At 40.6% G+C, this 15,489-nt stretch overlaps 3 protein-coding genes across 3 annotated transcripts in view; 2 read left to right on the forward strand and 1 right to left on the reverse strand.

Annotated features, from left to right (window-relative positions):
• Positions 1-120: 120 nt before the first annotated feature.
• On the reverse strand, positions 121-4,943 carry gjd6 (gap junction protein delta 6). Its single transcript, XM_057333358.1, has one exon. The coding sequence runs from the start codon at positions 1,342-1,344 to the stop codon at positions 172-174; it is 1,173 nt and encodes a 390-aa protein (XP_057189341.1). The 5' UTR covers positions 1,345-4,943; the 3' UTR covers positions 121-171.
• Positions 4,944-5,095: 152 nt separating this feature from the next.
• Positions 5,096-14,678, forward strand: zgc:158785 (uncharacterized protein LOC791214 homolog). Its single transcript, XM_057333399.1, has 5 exons — positions 5,096-6,518; positions 7,667-7,867; positions 9,980-10,184; positions 12,684-12,890; positions 13,034-14,678. The coding sequence occupies exons 2-5, from the start codon at positions 7,713-7,715 to the stop codon at positions 13,190-13,192; spliced, it is 726 nt and encodes a 241-aa protein (XP_057189382.1). The 5' UTR covers positions 5,096-6,518; positions 7,667-7,712; the 3' UTR covers positions 13,193-14,678.
• Positions 14,679-15,050: 372 nt separating this feature from the next.
• Positions 15,051-15,489, forward strand: part of adamtsl3 (ADAMTS-like 3) — a 130,770-nt gene continuing 130,331 nt past the window's right edge. The window contains exon 1 of the mRNA XM_057358154.1: positions 15,051-15,122. The gene's annotated coding sequence lies outside the window, so the exon portion shown is untranslated. The remainder of the gene's footprint in view (positions 15,123-15,489) is intronic.

Here is a 15,489-nt window from a genome sequence, read left to right on the forward strand (position 1 = left end):
ATGACACAGTGTGGCTGTACATTTTCAATTTATTCTTTTAAACACTCATGTAGAAATACATTTAAACCAATGAAAAGCAGCGATCATCAATAAACAATCAATCCATCAAACTAGAACTCTATAAAGAATTTAAGACTTTGTCCGCAAGTCCCATATAACATTTACTTCAGTTTATATCCAAACCTCAGCGCTCCTTTGCTTTGTCCCTCTTCCTTTATTCGTCTGCGATTTACTCTTCGAAGGCTGTGTTCCACGGTGGGCGTTCGCTTGCCGGGAATCCTTTTCTTTGTTCGTTGAACAGTTCCCAGCGCAGGTCCAATCCGGCTGATGCTCCACTACTAGATCCAAGGTAGGTAGAGACGCAGTGCTGGTCACGTCTCTGTAGGCCAACGAGGCGATGGATTGGGTGTCTTGGTTGATAGCCCCATATCCACCTTTCCAAGAGCCGTCCTTGATGAGCATGGACTTCTTGATCATTTTCCAGCCCAGATGATTGAGCTCCAAGAAGTTGAGGAAGATGCAGAAGACCCCGACGCAGAACATGAAGATCAAGAAGATGGTTTTCTCGGTGGGGCGGGAGACGTAACAGTCCACCCTTTGCATGCAAGGAGACGCCGTGCACACGAAGTGAGCCGGGACGTAGAAACCGAAGAGGAGCCACTGAGCTACGACGAAGGCGACCTCCAAGACGGCACGGAAGCATACGTGGAAGACGTAGTACTTGGATAGAACCCCCGAGGAGCTTCTGGTTGGAGCACTGGCCTCCCGCAAGACCGCTGAGCTCTTCTGGGCGCTCTGGTTGGTGATGCCCTCAAGGATGTCTGCGAGACTGTGGCCAAGGTGTCTGTGCGACTTGATGGAACAACTGTCCGAGTCGCAGCTGCGGTCGTACGCCTCCCTGGGCTGCTCGCCGTCCGGCTGCTTGGACAGATTGTGCCAAGTGTAGATGATGAAGCAAAGCGAAGGCGTAGAAACAGTGATGATCTGGAAGACCCAGAATCTTGGTTGCGAGATGGGGGCGAAGGCGTCGTAGCAGACGTTGGGGCACCCCGGTTGCAAAGTGTTGCAGATGAACATCTCCTGCTCGTCCGTGTAGACGTCCTCGGTCGCCACGGCCACGATGAGCAGACGGAAGATGACCATGACGGTGAGCCACAGGCGTCCGATCATGGTGGAGTGCTGGTGCACGGCGTCCAGCAGCCTCTTGAGCAGCGTCCATTCTGTCATGTCTCTGCGCACCAGCCTCCCGAAGTGCAGCACCTGAAATAGATCCACTTTAGCTCTGTTGCCAGCCAGGACAGACGTTTTCATGTTACAGCTCTGGCCAGAGAGCGAAGGTGCCATCACTGCTCCCAGCCATCGCTTTCTCCTTCAGAGATAAGGCCTCCGCTCGCGAGCGCTGCCGGCCACTTCACAGCGGTCACATGGTGCTGTCGCTTGTCTTTAGAGTCCATTTACAAACCGCTGGAGAGACGGCACTCTTCTTACTCAAGAGAGCTTCTGATAGTGCCGGCAGATTACATACTTTTCAGATTACCACAAAAGTGATAGGGCTGGTTCCTCCTGAAGGCCACGCTTTTAAAAATACGACACAGATGTGCTTGTAAACTCCCCGTTGTTGCTCATATTTGTAACTTTAAAACTGATTTTTTTGCAGTAGCAGCATGCACGTGCCGACTGGATTGCGCCAGCTACGTTTCCAATGCAACTACGTAAACATTGGTAGTTGTACTAATATATTTAAAATACTATTTTGAGAAATTGTATAAAAATGACAAAAACAAGCAAGTAAAATAACCGACTGTCGAATTCAGATGTATTTCAATTTTGCACATTTAATAACTCATCTTAGACTATTAGAAACTAACTTGTAACAAACGTTCTGTCCTTTGTCAGGGCTTGTAATTTAAATCTTAAACAAAAATAGGCAAGATAGCTGTTATCTGCTAACAGGACACAGGTGATTAATATGATGCCTTAAAAGGTCTGACACCAGCGGATGCTAAAGAAACAACGAAATGACCATTGGGCCTTAGAGACAAAGTCATGATAAACATAGTTTATGAAGTGCTACGTGCTTGACAAAAATACACAGTAATAAATAAGTGTTCGTACACACGCAACGTACACAGTCAGATAACATTTAACAAAAATATGTTTTGGGGGGTTTGAAAAACATTTTTACAACAACATCAAGGCAAAGTATTGGTGAAACATGAATATGATGAGTTATGTATATTCGCTTAATAGGACAAGGTGTTATAATCCCACTATTTCAGCCCAGTTTAATTGCCCAATAGGACATTTCCCACGCATTATGCATGACAGGGGGAGTAGTCAAGAATATGAATAGAGGAAAGGAGGTCTGAGGTTTCACTGGGTTCGTCGGGTAGGCATCCTCTGTGTTTGGGGGATAAATTATAGAAATACATAGCATACTTACCTTTCCTTGCTGTTATCAGAGAGACATCTCATGAGTTGTGTGTCCGATCCCACTTTCATCACATCCATTATCCTGGGTGAAAGATGCCTTTTGGTGAGGTGCTGCTGATAATGCCCTTTGTATGGTTCCCAACAATGCGACACATCGTCAGTTGTGCACCTCAGCCTCATTGGGTGTTTCGGCCCTTTATCACAAGACAAGGCAAGGGAGGCCCACCGCTGGTTGATCAGATCTGGGTGTGTGTCACATTGTTATATGGTCATTTGGCAGCCCATGCTGTGTCCATCTGCCTCAACCACAGCCAGTGGCTTCTTTCCGCACCACTGGCCAGTTCTTGATTATCCTCCACTGGACCGTCCTCTGAACCCCACTTCCTGTGTCAGTTTGCTCATCCAGATTAGTGGCTGCAGCCTCAAAACACTTGCTTTGCTGGTAGCTCGGTGGCATCACACCTCAACGCAACCATACACACCAACCCGTTGGCTAAGGTTGTTCTAGCCCGACTGGCACTGTTAATGCATGCTCAGTGCCCCCTGTCCCGTATGTCATAACATTACAACACACAACACCATTTTATTATGTGGTCATTTGGCAGCCCATATTGTGTCGTTCTGTTTCAGCCACAGCCAGTGGCTGCTTCTCTCAGCAACAGTGGCAAGTTCTTTGACTGCCGTCTGTTGGGCCTGTCCTCTGATCCCCACTTCCTTAAGCAGCCTTGTAGTGGGATTGGAAATAAAGCCCCTGCAGCCCACTTCCACCGGGAACACTTTCACTGTCCATCCCTGATCTTCAGCCTCTGCTGCCAAGTTGGCATACCGGAGATTCTTTCTTTCAAATGCTTCGTTAATGGCCTCTTCCCAAGGTACAGTCAACTCAACTATGAGGACTGTCCTACTGGAGCTGGACAACAGAATCATGTCCGGCCGTAGATTGGTCACTGCGATTTCCAAGGGGAAAGTAAGTCTGTGGTTTAAATCAACTCGCATTTCCCAATCCCTGGCTATACTCAGCAGCCATAAATATGGGGATAAGGGCTTGGCCCGCTTTTTCTGACCCCCTCCACAGCTCACTCCAAGTGATTTTGCGCCGTTCAATGCCTTCCCTCCTCATCCAGCAGCCTTGCTGGACTTGAGAGACCGCTCTGGCGCATGTACTTGCTTCTTCTTGACGATAAACCTCCTCCACCAACAGGTGTCACTGTTCTTTTGGTGTAGCTTTTCGCCATCTGGGTGTGGTTGATCCCAAACCAAGTCCCCATCTGACATATTGAACTTGTCCCACGATGTCCCTATGTCTGAGGGCTGCCTTCGCATCTGCTACCGCTGTTGCTGGGTTCCATTTCTTCCCTGTCGCTACTGTTGTAGCAGCATCTCTTACACAGGGATCACAGGATTCTTTGAGCATCATCTCCAGCCTTGTTTTGGGGCATTATATTCCTCCACAAGGCTTGAAATGGGAAGAGAGAGAGCTCCATTCCCGTACAGCCCTATGTTGCAAAAGCATTTTGGTAGCCCAAGCCATTTCCTCACTTGTGTGGAATGAATGTATTAAAATGAAGTAAAAAAACTTGTCTCTACATCCATCCATGCTTCCTAGTCTGAACTTTAGTACTCCATCCTGTGGTGGACGATTTTATTTTCAGGATGATTTAAGGTGAATCTCTGTCACCTTTTGTGAGTGGAAAAATCTGATTGAGTTTTTTGTATTTCACATTCACAAACCATAGTCAGTGTCAAAGGGGTTTTGTTTTTTCCTAAATGTGGGGCAAGAGATTCCAGGTTCAAAGCTTCATGGAGAAGATGTACTGATTAAATGAATAGCTTCAATGCACTATAAAGAGCCTTGGATAAAAAGTGTCTTTACCAAAAGACTAGATTCTTGTTCTGTGCAGCCGTAATCTAAATTGCCAAACATGCTGACCAGGAGAAAGTTCAAAATCAATCTAGAAAAGAGTGACCCCAACCTTGTTGACTGAACTGCATTTTTTTCTTTGTGATATTTTAGCTGAGATTATCCAGTTCAAAATACATTTTATTCTACACTGATGGTCTGACTTGTATGGTTGGTAATAATGAAACCCCCCATGACTAATGGTTTTATCAGAGAAGTTGCCCCCGGCTATCAAACAGAGATCCAGGTCTGAGCTCTCAAAAAGAACATCCAGACAAAGAGTTCCAGGAAGGCTTCTTGCAGCGAGTGTTTCCTCTTTGACCTTGATGAGCTATTGAGTGTCTGTTCCAATTTATATCACAGGACAGTTTCAGAAATTTTGAGTTATAAATGAATAAGAGGCAGAATTCTGGATAATCTGGTTTAATATTTGAATAATAAATTCCAAGCAACCAGTAAAAAACATCAATTAACATTTTTATTTTAGTGTGCCATTTCTAACGCACTTCTTTTAAACTAAAATAAGAAAGTATACTTTCAGTCACTTTTTATGTACTCATAAGAAATTAAAATGACAGTTAAGTATACATGACTATACTGACAGTAAAGTCTAAATCTAAACACACGTTTATGCTTAAAGTACAGTTATTCAGTGTAATATATGTATGTGTATTGTACAGTAACTATAAATGCAGTTAATCCAGTTTTTTATGACCAAGTGGATTTCATTTTATGATGGACATATGCACCTTTTTTAGAGCTGGGGGACTGGGGACCATCCAGTGTGGCATTACAAGGAATGCTGTGATATATTTTTTAAATAACTATGTTTGTGTTCAGCTAAAGAAAGTCATGCATCTGGGATGGCGTGATGGTGAGTAAAAGATGAGAGAGTTTTTGGTGAACTATCCCTTTAAGTTAACAACTTGTCCATTTGTTAAATTAACAAGATTTAGATAAAAAGTAGACAAATATAAAAATAACTTAAAGGTTAAAAATGTAACATTTTCTGCATAATCCACAAATGTAAATAAATAGATCATGTTTTATAAAGAGAACAGTGATTTGGGAGCAAAGAAAAGCAACAGGTTTGCTCACACTGTCAGATGTGCAGTTTGTCTCTGCAGGTTGGTCTCTGACAACTCGCAAGCTTGTTTTAAATCCTCATGTGACATTTTGAAAAAACTGGCTTCACTACATCGCACAGCATTAAAGAGGAAGCCTCTTGTTTTATTCCTGTGATAATCCCTGCCGTCTGGGTCTCTCTCGTAAACGTCTGAAAGGTGTCAAAGGAATTATTCACCCCTTCACAAGGTTCATAGGAATCCACGTTGATGCCCGTCCCCGACGGCCATTCTAACCAGCTGCTGAGGCATGAATAGTAGACAGGATTAGAGCCCACAACACAGAAAGAAAAGAGAACAGCCAGACGAAGGATAGAAAGAGGGAGAGAGGTTCATGGGGCGAGTGAAAGTCTCTCGTATAGACCACTTGTCTATAGTGCTGGACTTTCATCTAAGCTAGAGTTGATGTATGAAGAGAGATCAGATCATAAGAGAGGTCATAAAAATCAGATCTTTCCAAACTTTTATGAGAATTATGATCTGGCCCATCCATGGGTCAAGGCTTCAAATGCACACCCCAAATGGATGAAACCATCTTTGCATGAACAAACAATTATTGACAACAGCTGAGGGGAACGCATGGATGAAGAAAGAGAAATCTTAAACATGCTTCATTTTTAATGTCAACCTGCAAACAAGATGAAACCGTCTTTTGCAAAAGATCAAGTCGCCATTTGGACTAAAATTAGACCCGGTGTAGAAGGTACAGCCGGCAACACTTTCGTTGCTGTTGTTGTTTTGTCTGCAACAGTTTACAGTTAAAGCTCAGACTGCATTCGATTAGCATAACCTCAGGAGAATGAAAAGCGGCACCCAACTGGATTAAAAAAGCTTGAATAAGGAGGTGCCTGGTGTGTAACCAACGGTGATGTGAGAGGGATTTCCTATTATCTGCTCTGTGCTTTCCTTTCCTTACAGCTAATCCCTGGCTATTCTCACCGACGACCTTGAGCTCAGTGCTAATCTGACTAGAAAGGGAGAGAGATCAAGAGAGAGACTACATCTACTTCTCAGACTGTCTGTGTTATGGGGAGTGTTGGATGTACAGTGTCTGCCCGACGGTAAGTTGCCAATTTAACTAAAAACTATATTTGTTTAATGGTGTCTTCATAGTTTGACTTGAGATGTTTTGATATTATGTTGTCGGTGGGTTGTATGCACGGATGGTGACTTTTGTTAGTGGGCTCTACCGTTTATGATAGTGTTGTGAATTCAATAGAAAGATGCTTCAGAGGGTTTGTAAAAATGGACGCTCTATATGGAACCCAAAAAATTCAAAATTTTAGAATATCTGGACACCCATTGACCAATGTTTGCTCCATACAGGCATTTATGGATGTAAATATTCTAGTTTTGTATAAGTGGTCATGATGTCAGAATTATTCTTTCTAAACAAAGTTTGTATCCAGTTTTCAAGCTCCCATCATATGGTGTATTGACATTATATAACAGAGATTTCAGATTTTGAATGGATGGGATCTGAAAATCTGACTGGATGAGCCACATAAATAAAGATAAATGCATGAATTCTTGAATTCTTGATAGCTTGAGCTAAAATTATTAGCTCTATGTTTGTTAGTATCTTTATTAAGTTCAAGATAATGAAACCCTAAGGGGCGTCATACTGTACGTAAGGGATAAATCACGACAGCGTGATCAGAAGTGGAGGATAAACAGCTTCCTAGCAAGACACAAAGTTCAATCTAGAGGGGTATTTTTAATTGGCAGACACTATTCAAAGCAACTTATGTTTGAGATGCACATTTTCTCAGTATGTGTGTCCGCTAGGAATTAAACCTATGAGCGTTGACGATGTTAACACAATGTTTTAGTAGTTCAGTTACAAGAGCACAGGTTGTTGTAGAAGCTCATTATGCACACTGGAAAGGTCATGAAGTTACCTCTTAAAATTACAACCCTGGCAGGACTCGAATCTGCAATCTTCTGATCCGAATTCAGACACCTTATCCATCAGGCTAAGAGGTCTACATTGTAGCATGGTCAATTTACTTTGAAAGTGTTCTTTTACATTATATTATGGGCTTTTTTATGGTGCTATTTTGGTGTTTGGGTCACATTGAATTGTATTTGTATTAAATAAAGAAACATGAGGCTGAATACATAATAAAAGACGCCAGTTTTGGATTAACTGTCTCAAACCCAGGCTTCCATCACTCTCTTTTCATTTCATGCTCTCGCTCTCTTTCAGGTTGCGTTTGAGCTCCAGGTATGAGTGAGCCCGATGTGCAGCAGTCATGCGATGTGAGGAGTCAGCCGTTGGGATCGATGGGGATCAGGCTCCTGTGGTTCTGGTGAAACCGGATGCTGACACCTCCATAGATCCAGCACAGGAGGTTGTTCACAGCAACTCTTACAGCTGCTCTGTGGTTCCTCCTCAGGGGGGCAACAGGTAAGTCAAACCTATTTGCCTCCTAATGAAAATTGGGAAAATTCAAACAAATTGGTGCATTCAAACAAAGAGACCGTGATGTTTTTAAATGTGGATGTACAATTTAAGAACCTATGAGTAGCCAGACTGCATAGCCTATGTCATAGAACACAAGCTTGTTGACCTGTAAACCACACTCAAGTAACTTTTAAAACCACGACCCCAGCAGGACTTGCACCTGCAGTCTACTGATCCGAATTCTGATGCCTTATCCATTAGGCCCAGGTATTAAGCAGTGCCAGGTGTTAGACTTTGGATCAGAAGGTTACAAGTTGTAACTAACCTCCTAACTGGCACCCCAGCAGGACCCACTCACTAATGTCCACAATTCATATCGACAAGAATAACAGTTCCCTAATTTCATCCACAACCAAGAATATGTTGATCTATAAGGTACACTAATTAACATATTAAAACTGCTACTCTGACAGGAATCGAACCTGCAATCTTCTGATCCGAAGTCAGACACCTTATCCATTAGGCCACAAGGCCCGTTAAGCATCAAAATCTATTTCACCTCCATAGGTGGATTTGTCCTCACACAGCTATTAAAGGTGTCCTGAACTGGGCTTGTTTATTGTTTTATACTGTTGTATGAGGTCTACTTATGACGTTTGCATGGTTTTTACATTCGAAAACATCAAAATCAATAAGTAATAGGCTATTTTCTACCACCCCTTTCTAACCATGCATTCCTAATATCAGAATCCGAAGGAAGCGACTGTGTTCTTCCACAAACAGGCGCAGCACAATGTTGCATGTTTGTTGCTTGGTCGCTCTAAATAAAAATAACAGTGAAAGAAGTCCTCACTTTTGCACATATGACACGGGGCTAGCCGCTCTCGAGAGCCCTTTGCTAAAGTGACAGGGTTGCCAGATCTTCACAGAAAAAATAATCAAATAAAGACAAGACAAAAACAAAAACAAACCTTAAAATGCAAATTGTTTACATATTTTATAAGACCAAAAATTCGTAAAATCTGCAACAGACCATTTATTAAGACCTAAGTGCCGAGGCTTTTTTTTATCTAAGAGCAAACAACAAGCATAAAAGCGCTTATTAATAACAAACATGGCAACACAGCAAAAGAGCGCTGTGTGATGTAGCCTTCCGAGCATAAACACAACACAGCAGCTTGGGGATTGTCTTTGGAAAGATAAGCTTCGAAGTTTTTCTCATTTTTTAACAGTTCGCTACTCTTGGCCTTGTGGCCTAATAGATAAGGCGTATGATATTGGATCTAAAGATTCCAGGTTTGAGTCCTGCTGGGGTTGTGGTTTTAAGGGCTTTATCAAAACCAGTCATATCACACTGGTCTTGGCAAGTGGTTATAGCAGTTGTATTAAAGTCAACTACCCACCTGGATGTTGACCCTACATGACGTTTCCGGGATGTGCATTGCTTTTTAATGATAACATAAATGGAACTAAGAAACAGCTGTTTGAATCATTTAAATGGCCACAGCTCACTGTTCAATGAGGAACGGGTTTACTGAACACTTCGTGGCCTAATGGATAAGATGTCTGACTTCGGAGCAGAAGATGTAGGTCCTGCCAGGCCCGTGGTTTTATGAGGTTAACACACATTATCCTGTTGGAGTTTCCTACCTGGATGTTCATCTCTCAGACCCTGCGTTGCATTCTATAGAGCTTATCCCTATGCCCTGAGCCCTTTGCAGAGATTACCCTCCGTAGTGAGTTTCAAAGGGTTAAAGGCTGTAGGGGACAAAACAACTGTTTCTTGACGTGCCCTTCTTTTCCTTCGGGGTCAAATAAAGTTTACCCTTATCATCATCCCATGCCCACAAGGTGGCTCTGTTGGAGCGAGGGCAAAATATCTTGTTTGAAATGCAGAGAGAATGAGTGCAAACTTTGAAGCCTGAGGAACAATTGCATGAAAGTAACATTACGACAGCTTTCAACCATTTCAACCTTTAAATTTACTCCAGCCTATTTCAATTTTAGCTAGTATTACAGTATACTATCAGTGTCTAAAAGTGATGTAACCATTAAACTAGCCAACCAATTAGTAAATATCATGATAATGGTAAACCTCTGTCGCTCTCTCTTCAGTCTGCACGGGGATGAGCCGTTCTGTCGTATCTGTCATGAGGGCAGCAGTGCGGGGGATCTGTTATCTCCCTGCGAGTGTGCCGGGTCGCTGGCGATGGTGCACCACATCTGTTTGGAGCACTGGCTCATGGCTTCCGGCACCAGCCACTGTGAGCTGTGCCACTATCAGTACGCTTTGGAGAAACGTCCTAAACCACTAACTGAGGTATGAAAATGATGAAAAATCTTTTCCTAACAGCAACAGGTTTACTGATTTTCACAATAGCTAAACCCCATAGAAGTTGTGTAGTTGAAAGTACTCTGATGGTTCCCAGATGGGTTTCAGCGCTTTGGGTGCAAGAAAAAGCGCATTATAAATAAAATGCATTATTATTATTATTCAGACTCATTACAACTCCAAACATAGCTCACTGCACAAAAGTCAACAAAAACACCCTTTACATGTATTGTAACTCTAGCACGAACCTTGTTTATTCTTTTTGCAAGTGCACCTGTGTTTAATGTAGTCTAAAGGTCTTTGCAGACTCAGTCTGAAATTTTTTATGCGTTTTTTCGTATTCGCCATCATAAAAATTTGTCATGCATAGAAACCTTGCACACTGAGTCCAATGCGTATTAATTAATTGCGAATTTTTTTACAAAACAACACGGCTTGACGCTGATGTCGCTCTGCCTTTCTCTCCTTATCTGTGCTTTCATCCCCCTCTCGTTTTGGCCGGGAGTCTCCCATTTTTCACACCCGTCTTCCACCATCCTCCCATTTTGTTATTTCTCCCGTGAAACTCATGTATTTAAGTTATTCAACAAGATCTCGAAAAGACAGAGGGGGATCCCCCGGAACACGTTTTCAAGAACAGCCCCGGGAACGCGATCGCGGGTCTCTCAACTCAGACGCCGTCCTGGATTTTGGCGTTCGCTTGTACGGTGGCTCTAAATTGTCAAAACACTTCTCAAAATGCGCTACGCATGCGAAAAACGCAGAAAATCGAACCCGCTCCAAATTTTTTGCGACGGACAAAAATGTGTAAATGTGATTGACACAATGTGATGTTGTATTTATTTTTTAACGTGCAAACATTTCTGACAAAATTTTCAGACTCAGTGTGCAAAGACCTTAAGTCGTATGTGTATGTACCTCGCAAAGCTTTGTTTTTGTTTTTCGAGGATGATGACATCACACGACCTAACCCTTTATTTAGCACATTATTTTGTTTCATTTTCCATATGATTTTTTTGAGAGGATGCTTTCATTTTGGAGATTTGCACTTTCTGTAATTCTCATACTTGCTGCATGTTGCTATGGAGACAAAGATATCATCAAATAGTAGCTGACATGCACTGCACTGTGAATCTGTCAGGCTGATTCCAGAGGTTGTGTGAAACATTTCTCCACATTTCGCACAGCTAAAAGTTGACTTGGATGAATAGCCATCAATAAACTTGTCCGCTTTGAGTCATTGTTAGCTGCAACACTGTCTCCTCACAGATCAAACCTAGCAAAGATGCTAATTCATGTGTTCACCAAGTTCAAATCCAATGCAAGTAGTACGGTAACACTTTACAATTAGGTCTCATTTATTATGTTTACGCGGAACTGCATATTGGAATTGACCTTGACGTGTGAATTTTTGGTGGGTTTCGAGCAGTTTATCTCATACTGAGGTTTCAAGACGTCTTATATATCCAGCTGTTTAACACATGTCACTATTCCTCAGGAACTGCGGCCACATGTGAAATCACTTACTCTTTTGACATTGCTCTGTTTTACCTCAGCTTCTTTTAAACACTATAATCCTCTCAGCAGGAAAATAAGATTAGATGGGAAACGCTTTCCTTCTACGGCATTCCTCTTCATTAACGCTCTTATCTCATGTTTGGCCTGCACGACAGCAAGACACAACCCGATTACTCACAGCAAACCTCATGTTAACAGTGCAAAATGACAGAATCTGTACTAAATTAGCATTTTATCTTCATTATAAGAGATTTACACATAATTAAATAAATGTGACCCTGGATCACAAAAACAGTCTCGAGTAGCATGAGAGCATTTGTAACAATAGCCAAAAATACATTGTATGGGTCAAAATGATCAAATTTTCTTTTATGCCAAAAATATTTATAGTAAGTCAAGATCATGCTCCATGAAGAAATTTTGTCAATTTCCTACCGTAAATATGTCAAAACTTTATTTTGGTGAGTGGATGCAGCAAAATCCCAAATAGAAAGCTTATTCAGCTTTCAGATGATGTAACAATCTCAATTTCGAAATATTGACCCTCAAGACTGGTTTTGTTGTCCAGGGTCACAGATGACACTTTAAAAATATGTTTACTTTTTAAAGTCGCTGTGAAACGGAAGTCGTGATCGTCTTTACGTCTGTGTTCTGATGCAATTCCGAGTGAAACGGAATATCGAAAGTAGAGGCCGTGGCACGAATTGATTAAATTTAGAGAATTCGTTTTGAAAAGTAGTTACGAAAGATATTGTACGACTTTTTAATTTTTGAAATACATAATAAACATTATTTAAAAATGTTGATTGTTCTTGAAAAAGGACTCTTTTTAAAATAAGTATAATGCAGTTCTTTTCCCATTTTATGTTCGAAATCACTTTTAAAGAGAAAGCTGGCAGGTCAAACGTGCACTACTTACCCTTCTTAAATCGAATAACCCTGTAATCTGTTTTGTTTTCATGTCTGCAGTGGTTCACGGCACCTGCCATGCAACACCAGCGACGAGCTCTGTGTGGAGACGTGATCTGTTTTCTGTTCATCACACCATTAGCCAGTTTATCCGGCTGGCTGTGTGTGCAGGGGGCCATGGATCTCTACTATAGCAACGGCATGGAAGCTATCGGACTTATCGTTCTCACAATGACCCTGTTCACCATTTACCTCTTCTGGACCATTGTGAGTGTTGCTGGATAGTGTTCCCTATCAGGCTTTTTAACGAGCTTTACTTGTCGTTTCGTAGAAGTCAACGTAGGCACGATCAAATATCTTTCGTTGGCTAATCTAACTTAAACACTTACAGTATATTATTTTTTCCACAGGTGTCCTTGCGTTTCCACATACATCTTTTCAGGACATGGAATTCAACGAATCCAAGCGTCCGACTCCAGGTTCCCTGTCCCGCAAAGACTCCTCAGAGACAAACACATTTAGCAATGCACTTTTTGTGCAAAAACAAGAAAACGGAGACGGTGGTGTAGTGCCTGTAACAAGACGGTGACTTGAGGGTTATCCTTTCAGACCCGAAATTGGTTCTGATACCTGATTCACAGCGATGCCCTGAACATTGTGTGTGTTGTAAAAGTCACCATAATACATCACTTGTAATTCAGGTCTAACATGTATTTAAGTGTATGGATTGGATTACTGTGGTAACTAGTGCAGGTTAAATCAATACTATCTAGACCAGTTATCAAGAATAAAATAATATTAACTGTAATTCTTTCACAAAACTGTGCACGATATGATCACAACATCCTGATATAAACTAATTAAAAATAATAAAGTGAAATCATGAATACTTGAAATGACAATGAATTGCACAGTAACAATCAAGAACTGGCACAACATAATCAGTTCATCACCAACGTGATAAAATATACAAATGACACCGCTGTTATTAGTGTCATGATTCACAGAAACGGTCCAGATGTGATCTAACATAACATCCAGAAAATCTTTAATTGAGCTGCAGATGATTTCCGCAAAGCACCGCCTCTCCATCTCTTCCTGGAATCGGTGGCACAGCTGTGAATGTAGTTGAATCACTCACATTTTTGAGAAGGCACCAATTCTGCACCAAGAAGTTTCAACACAGGCCTTTTAGCAAAAACCAAATCCACATACCTGTATTATCGAAGTACTTTGCAAGCTTATGACTGGTCCATCCCTGTCATGATTTTCTACAGTTGTATCAATAGCTTAATGATTTGAGAAACAAAGTGTTTCATACACGGAGTTCTCATCAAGTGTCAACTCTGCAAAACTTTAACATGAAGAAAAAGGTGTTCAACAAAAGCATTGGCAAAAATACTTCAGCCAACAGTTAAACGTGTGTCATGATTTACTCACTCTTTTTAATTTTCCACGGACTACAAAAGAGAATTTTCCAAAAATCTTAACACAGCTTTTCCATGTCAATTCATAGCAGCCACAACTGTCAGAAATCAGATGACTCTTATTTTATGTTCTAAATGATCACCCAAATATTTTTTTTGTACCACATGTTCCAGTTGACACAATGTACTTTTTATTAGGCTGATTTCAGATATTAATCAAACAAGAATAAAATTTCCTCACTGAATGCTATCAAAAACGAATCTAATAATACTTTTAAGGCATTTGTTTGTCCTTTCTGGACCTGATGTATATTCGTTTAATAATTCAATATTTCATACATTCATTTCTTTATGGAAAACAAGCTAATAGTAAAAATGTCTAACATTCTGATCACAAAGTGGCTATATGCAGCGTTGCCAGCTATTTTCAATAAAAATATAGCTCAAGAAGCCTGCTTGTGAAGTTGATAATGTCGCTAAGACTTTAAACATGATTATTAGCATATTCGTGACGTCATCACCCCATATTTGTACTCATAGATAAGTAATTTGTCGTGCAAATTTTCCTACTAAGTATTTTAACTACTAAGACAGTAGTTAACACTTTCTATAAATCTATAATATAATACATACTATTGAATTATATAATTTCATATTTGATATATATATATATATATATATATATAAACTCTTAACTTCTTTTAAACCTCATGTATTTGTATGTCCTTGAATTACACGGTATGTATTGCCTTCATAATGTTCGTTTTTGAATATATTGTTTGTTTACATTGCTTTGTGTTGATGTCTAAATATTACACTTTACGAAGAGCTGCAAAACATGTTTTCTAATACACAATAAAAAAGTAATTCGTCGTTAGAAACGCTGTTTTTACTGGACACAATTAAAAGGAACTACAAAGACCACAGACATGACCACAACAGGAAATGACAAACCTTCAAAATAAAAGATGTGACAATAAAAACGTCTGCAGAACCCTGAGATATTATTAAAATGTCAACGTTCGTATTCTACAAGACAACTAACTGCAATCAGCTTTATAACGCTATGATGGTGAGTGAAAAAATGACAGATTGTTTGACGTTTTAAACAACTTTATAAATGACCCATGGGTATATTTCGTTTTTTTCCCTTAAAGGCTACACTCTTTTATGTATGAGGAGACTTGACAAAGTTCTCAGTTGTTTATTCAGAAAAATAAAGGTTCTTTTGTGCAACAGAAAGGTTCTGTGGTCAAAGGTTCTTTATGAAACCACACAGTTTAGGATTCAGCTTTAGGAACCTCAATATAAATTTTTTTTTTTAGCTAGGTTTTAGACAGTAATGTCCAACAACGCCACCACATTTACAGTAAATATATTGTTAGTTAGAAACACAACACAAAAACATTAGAAGTTAAATGTTTTAATTTGTAAATAAG

Source organism: Triplophysa rosa, linkage group LG1, assembly GCF_024868665.1.
Source record: "Triplophysa rosa linkage group LG1, Trosa_1v2, whole genome shotgun sequence".
NCBI lineage: Eukaryota > Metazoa > Chordata > Actinopteri > Cypriniformes > Nemacheilidae > Triplophysa > Triplophysa rosa.

What these genes read in the sequence shown, in the direction of transcription:
- gjd6 (XM_057333358.1), bottom strand. Translation starts at nt 1,344, where the DNA reads ATGGCACCTTCGCTCTCTGGCCAGAGCTGTAACATGAAAACGTCTGTC.
- zgc:158785 (XM_057333399.1), top strand. Translation starts at nt 7,713, where the DNA reads ATGCGATGTGAGGAGTCAGCCGTTGGGATCGATGGGGATCAGGCTCCT. An exon ending in GTCCTAAACCACTAACTGAG is followed by an intron (nt 10,185 to 12,683) that starts GTATGAAAATGA and finishes TCATGTCTGCAG; the next exon opens with TGGTTCACGGCACCTGCCAT. An exon ending in TTTACCTCTTCTGGACCATT is followed by an intron (nt 12,891 to 13,033) that starts GTGAGTGTTGCT and finishes TTTTTTCCACAG; the next exon opens with GTGTCCTTGCGTTTCCACAT.